The following is a 6000-nucleotide window of genomic DNA, read 5'->3' on the forward strand; positions in this document are numbered from 1 at the left end:
TTTCCCACAGCCAAAGCCAAAGTTGTCATTGCTCTGGCTGGGAGGGTAGGAGTCCTGTCTTTGTGCAGGCTTTTGCCTGGGGGAGCTGAGGAGACTGGACATGGAATTATGGCGGGATCTTATGTGGGTTGGTCAGAGGCTGAGAGAGGGAGCTGTTTAATTCTGTGTGTGTACATCCTGGCCACATACACGTGTGGACCACGGGTCCCCAGGCATCCAGTGGCTGCTACTCTCTGCAATTACACTTCTTAACCCTGCCTTTCTGCAGCTAAACTTTGTACTCCTTTTGCCCTTCTTGCAGGCCACAGCAGAAGCCAACAATTTAGCAGCGGTTGCCACTGCCAAAGATACCTACAGCAGGAGAATGGAAGAGGTAAGTGGTGCTGAGCATGTCATATCATCACACTCATATCTCCTGTCCTTGTGGAGAAGCCTCCCTGCCTGGCTTGTTGGGAGAAAACATCATGCCTGGACTTGGGCAGGGTCCCAAAGAGGGTCTCTCTTATATTTCTGGTGGAAAAGGGGCTTTCTCACAGCCTGGAGCAATGCCCAGGTAGGGTATTGTGGCAGGACAGGGAAGAGTGATTCACAAACGGTCACTGTTTCATCCCATGGCAGTTTTTTTGAAGACCACGTGGCCTCTGCTGAATTTACATCCTCTTCCCAGTGTTCCCCAGCGTGGGTAGATGCCACCCAAAACTGTGATGTGGTGGGGCTGTGTGACCATGCAACCCATGCTATGGCTGGTGCTAATTAAAGGATAAAGTCATTATAACTGGCTTTTTCACCTATGCCCTGCCCTGCTGAGGGGATGGTTGGGATGTTTTAAGGTGAAGCTCAGATCTCAGCCTGTCTCCAGCTGCTTCCAGATCCCCACTCTGCTCACCAGTATGGGCCATTGCTGCCTATTGGCAGGAAAGGGGTGTGGAGCTGCGTGGCCAAACCACCTCTGGACTGCCCTGGGCCTTAAAAAAAAGATGTATATGTCCATTCTCTGAAGCAGAAGGAGAATGCTGCAGGGTTTCCAGCACTGGAAAATGCTGGGATTCAGGGTCCTGCTGGTCAGTGTAGCTCAGGCTTTTGTGTTGCCCGAGATCCTGGCTTAGGCTGTGAGGGAATGGAGCAGGGGAGCTGTGGGACACAGCTTCCCAGTGCAGGCACCTGCTTCCCCCTTTTCACCCGCACCTGACAGAGCTTTCCCAGGTGGACAGCACAATCATGGAGGTCTTCCTGCAGGATCTAGTGGTCCATGCCAAATGGGAGCCTGTAGAGCCCTAATTTCAGTGATTTACACAACAGAGCACGGGTGCTGAGCTTTCTGGAGTGACAGAAATGTGTTTTCCACGCAGGTCTGTGGTGGGGACAAGCCCTTCCTTGCACCTAGTGACCTCCAGACCAAACACCTGGAGCTGAAGGAGGAGGCTGTGAAGCTGTTCCGCGGGGTGAAGAAGATGGGTGGGGAGGAATTCAGCCGTCGCTACCTCCAGCAGCTGGAGAACGAGATCGATGAGCTCTACATCCAGTACATCAAGCACAATGACAGCAAGAACATCTTCCACGCTGCCCGCACCCCCGCCACCCTCTTCGTGGTCATCTTCATCACTTACGTGATCGCTGGAGTGACCGGTTTCATTGGCTTGGACATCATAGCCAGTCTGTGCAACATGATCATGGGCTTGACACTTATCACACTGTGTACCTGGGCATATATCAGATACTCTGGGGAGTACAGAGAACTGGGCGCAGTAATAGACCAAGTGGCCGCCGCGTTATGGGACCAGGTAGGATAAAAAAAAAGCTTTTGATTTAAAAAAAAACCCAACCAAAAACCAAAAAAAAAAAAAAAAAAAAAAAAGCAAAACCAACTTCTTAAGTGTTGAGTTTCCTGGGGCTTTTCCTCCCCTTTGAAATGGTTTTTGTGTTTCTATTTAGGGTTGTTGAGATGCTCCAGCTGGGCCTGCCCGGGCAGATCCAGCTGCTTGAGCTGGTTGTGGTGTGATGAGCCCTGTCTTCTTCAGACAGCAGGACAACGAGCTTTAGGCCGTCCCTTAGACCTTTGAGATGGGGAAAGCAGGGAAAGGAAATGTTTTCAGAACAGTATCAGTTTTCCAGTACCTAAGGGCGTCCCTTCCAGTCCCTCAAGGGGCTCCAGGAGAGATGGGGAGGGACTCTGGATCAGGGAGGGGAGCCACAGGATGAGGGGGAAGGGTTTGACACTGAAAGAGGGGAGATTGAGATGAGATCTGGGGAAGAAATTGTTGCCTGTGAGGGTGGTGAGAGCCTGGCCCAGGTTGCCCAGAGAAGCTGTGGCTGCCCCATCCCTGGAGGGGTTCAAGGCCAGGTTGGAGGGGGCTTGGAGCCACCTGGTGTGGTGGGAGGTGTCCCTGCCCAGGGCAGGGGGGTGGAATGAGATGGTCTTTAAGGTCCCTTCCAACCCAAACCATTCTATGATTCTATAACAGCTTGTGGAGTTGATTTTAAGGGGGAGACATAGGGACCGGAGATGGGCCTGGGCTGTGGTTGTACCATGGGTGGGCAGTACGGGGTGGGTTGGAGAGCAGGAGTGAAGAGCAAGGCTGGAGCCACGTACAAACCCACCCTGTCCCCAGCTCGAGCCTGAGCCTCTAAATCCTGCCCAGTGTGAAAGACAAGCCATGTAGATCTGGGCTGGGGATGAGAAAACTCACAGCAAGCTATTTCGTTCTGCCTTTTTTCTTCTTCTTCTTGTCTTCCCCATCACCCAGTGCCGGTTTGTGGAGCCTCAGACTGCAGGAATGGGGCAGCTTTGCCTGGGGTCCCACCAAGGAGGCCTTCTCGGAGGGGTTTTGTGTTGATGTGTGTGGATATCAAACAGACAGACCCGTATCACTCTCCTGGTTCGGGGCAGGGATTTGGGCTCTCCCCAGAGACCGAGGCTCTGCCTGTTTTGGTGCTGGGCCCCGCTTTCCCGGTGCAGCCGCATCTGCTCTGGCTCACCTGCTCTTTTTTGATTTTTTTTTCCCCCCAAACAACATGGGAAGCTCTTTGCTGGACCCCGATGTCCAGAAACACCTCTAAAACCTTAAAAATGATCAGAGTGTGTTAGCATTCCCCCCCACACTCCCTGCATTGCTTTCCTGGCAGTGCCTGGCCCTGGCAGGGTTATCTCGCAGCCCACGGCCGCGGTATTTTTAACACTCGGTCCTTCCTGTTTCCTTTTCTGCAGCAGCTCTTTCCTCTCCCCATCACCGAGCTGCTCTGCAGGCTCCTGCTGACCCCCTGCGCCCCGGCCAGGGGAGCAACCCACCAGCCCCTGTGCCAAAATGACATTTAAAGGACTGTGGTGGTGTCCTGCTTGTCCCCTGGCAGAGCTGGGCTGGGGTCATGGTCCACTCAGCCCTCAGAAGCCACCAGCCACACTCGTGGGTTTTATTTCAGGGGGAAAGGACCGTTCTCAACAGCTTCACCTGCTCCTCCCCTGCTTTTTATCCACCAACAGGTTTTTTTTGGTGAAGAGTGACCACGTTTGCCGGGTTCCCACTGCTGCGCAGAGCTGGAGCTAAACACCCAGCTTTGGGGGCCAAAAAATAATGAAGCATTTATTATTCAGTTCTTTCATCCCACAGCTGGGTGGTGGTGGGGTTTGGCCAGGCTGCTTCTAAAATGGCCTGAGAGCCACGGAGATGCTGGGAGGGCTGGAGCCCCTCTGCTGGGAGGACAAGCTGAGAGAGTTGGGGGGGTTCAGCCTGGAGAAGAGAAGGCTCCGGGGAGACCTTGGAGCCCCTTCCAGGCCCTCAAGGGGCTCCAGGAGAGATGGGGAGGGACTCTTGATTGCAGCCAGCTGGAAACCAGAGACGCTGGGGAAAAATAACGAGGTTAAAGTGCCCACAGCTGCTCCCTGGTCTCCAGGGGCTTTCTAACTCCAGGGAAAGGTCTTCTGAGAAGGTGCTGGCCCTGCTGCAGCCACCATGGCTTGGGCAGCGGGACTCTGCTTGCCACAACACAGAGGGGCTGGTGGGCTCCAGGTGGGCTCTAAGCCCTCGTGGCTGTGTCCTGTGGTGGTGGCACCAACTGCAGGAGGGGTGGATGGAGCCATGAGGGATCCTGCAAGAGGGACAGCCTGTGCTGGGCGAGGACACTGCCCTGTTGGCCCGGCTTGGGTAGCAGGACTCTGCTTGCCACGACACAGAGGGACTGGTGGGCCCCAGGTGGGCTCCAAGCCCTCGTGGCTGTGTCCCGTGGTGGTGGCACTGACTGCAGGAGGGGTGGACGGAGCCATGAGGGGTCCTGCAAGAGGGACAGCCTGTGCTGGGTGAGGACACTGCCCTGTTGGCCCCAGGAAGTGGTGTGACACTGTGCGCTCCCATGGACGTGCGTGATACACAGAGATGCTTTTTTTTCTCTTTCTCCCCCTTTTTTTTCCCAATGCCTCTCCCCAGGGAAGCACAAATGAGGTAAGTGGCTCTCATTCCCCCATCTCCCCGGCATGCAAGTCCACTTGGCTTCCACAGGGCCCTCAGGGGCAACCATGAGCTCCTGGGGAAAAGCATCTCAGTCCCAGCCCTGCGTTTCGGCTGCGTTGCTGCCTTTGGGCTTGTGGATTCTGGGGGGGGGCTACCAGGACTCTGGGTGGGGGCTGCATCCTGGCCCTGCTCCGGAGGGTGAGCTCTGGTTGATCCCGGTGATCCAGATGCCCGGGAAAGGGGGTTAAATGTGGGCACTGAGCTTCAGGTGGAGCTGGAAGCCAAGTGGAGGGGAGAGATTTTGGGGGTGTATGTGTGTGTGTGTGTTTGTTACGGTGGGGATTTTTGTCTGTCTGGGTTCTGTTTGGGGATTTTCATGTTGTGCTGAGAGCTCCAACCGAAACACCGGTTTATTTTGTAGCCCCAGCCCTCACGCAGGGAGGGCTACTGTCCCAGCAGGCAAGGAGCCCCCCGTGCTTGGCCAGGCCTCTCTGTGCTGCTGGCAGAGTTGTGTTTTGGGCAAAAACACCCTGTATCGGGTTGAGTGAGCTGAAAGCAGAGCCTGGGAGGCGTATTTGGTGTCCCCAGCCTCTCGCTGGGGCAGGGCACCCAGTACAGCCCTGGGACGCCGGGTGGCCAGGGTCCTGCTTGCCCAGGGGCAACCAGAACCTCGTTTAGGTCAAGCCTCCTCAGCATCTAATTAAAGCAATATGGGCGTCCCTTCCAGTCTGTGTTAAATAGATCAATCCCACGTTGTAGCCAGGTGCCACCCCCCAACTCTGGCCGAGGTGTGTCTTTTATCTTGTCACCAAAGCCTGGCAGCTCCATCAGCCACCGAGTTCTGGGGGGGGGTCCTCTGAAAGGAAAGATCTTTTGGTCCCACAGGTCCAAAAGGCCATTTTAAAAAGAAAAATAGTTAAAAATTAACCCCTTCCTTCCCCCATTGGGGACATTGGTACCTCCAACCCCCCCCAGTGAGGTGCTGGTTCGCCACAAGTGCTGACCTCGGGGGGCTTTGCTCTGGGCTTCTGCACCAGCAGGAGGCAGAAGATGGGCTGGGCAAGTAGAAATCATCACTGTGGGACTGGTTTGGCATGGAAAAAAACCCCTAAACTGGTATAAAATGCTGCGAGGTCCCTCAGGTAGGATTTGAAGGTGTATTTTCAAGAGGGAAACCCAGAGAAGCTGCGTGAAGTCTCCTCTGTTGGGCCATGACATCCCAAAACACGGGCAAGCAAAGCTTCTTCTACGGTTCACTCCTCTTCCCACCCTGTCCCCAGCTCATCCTGGCTCAGGTCCCCAGGGAGATGAATGGTCTTTAGGTCCCCGGCAGCCACCAGTGGAGTTTTGGGGGTGGTTTTTATTCCCCAGTGATAATTTAATTAGAAATGGGAATGTTGGAGCTGGTCACACCAGCTGTGGCACCGGGTTTTATACCCACCATGGGGTAGGGGAAGGGGAGGCTTTGCCTGGTTGGGTGGGGGAAGAATGGGCTTTTCTGTCACCTGGATAAAAAGGAAAATGGTAAAATCAGAAGGAAAAAAGAAGAAAAAAAAAA

General features: G+C 54.6%; 1 protein-coding gene across 1 annotated transcript in view; it reads left to right on the top strand.

Annotated features, from left to right (window-relative positions):
• ATL1 (atlastin GTPase 1) overlaps window positions 1-6000 on the top strand; it is a 32216-nt gene that overhangs the window by 22847 nt on the left and 3369 nt on the right. The window contains exons 12-14 of the mRNA XM_014936769.1: window positions 302-373; window positions 1350-1781; window positions 4419-4433. Coding sequence (XP_014792255.1) covers window positions 302-373; window positions 1350-1781; window positions 4419-4433 — 519 coding nt within the window. The remainder of the gene's footprint in view (window positions 1-301; window positions 374-1349; window positions 1782-4418; window positions 4434-6000) is intronic.

Source organism: Calidris pugnax, unplaced genomic scaffold, assembly GCF_001431845.1.
Source record: "Calidris pugnax isolate Ruff unplaced genomic scaffold, ASM143184v1 scaffold10, whole genome shotgun sequence".
Classification (NCBI taxonomy): Eukaryota; Metazoa; Chordata; class Aves; order Charadriiformes; family Scolopacidae; genus Calidris; species Calidris pugnax.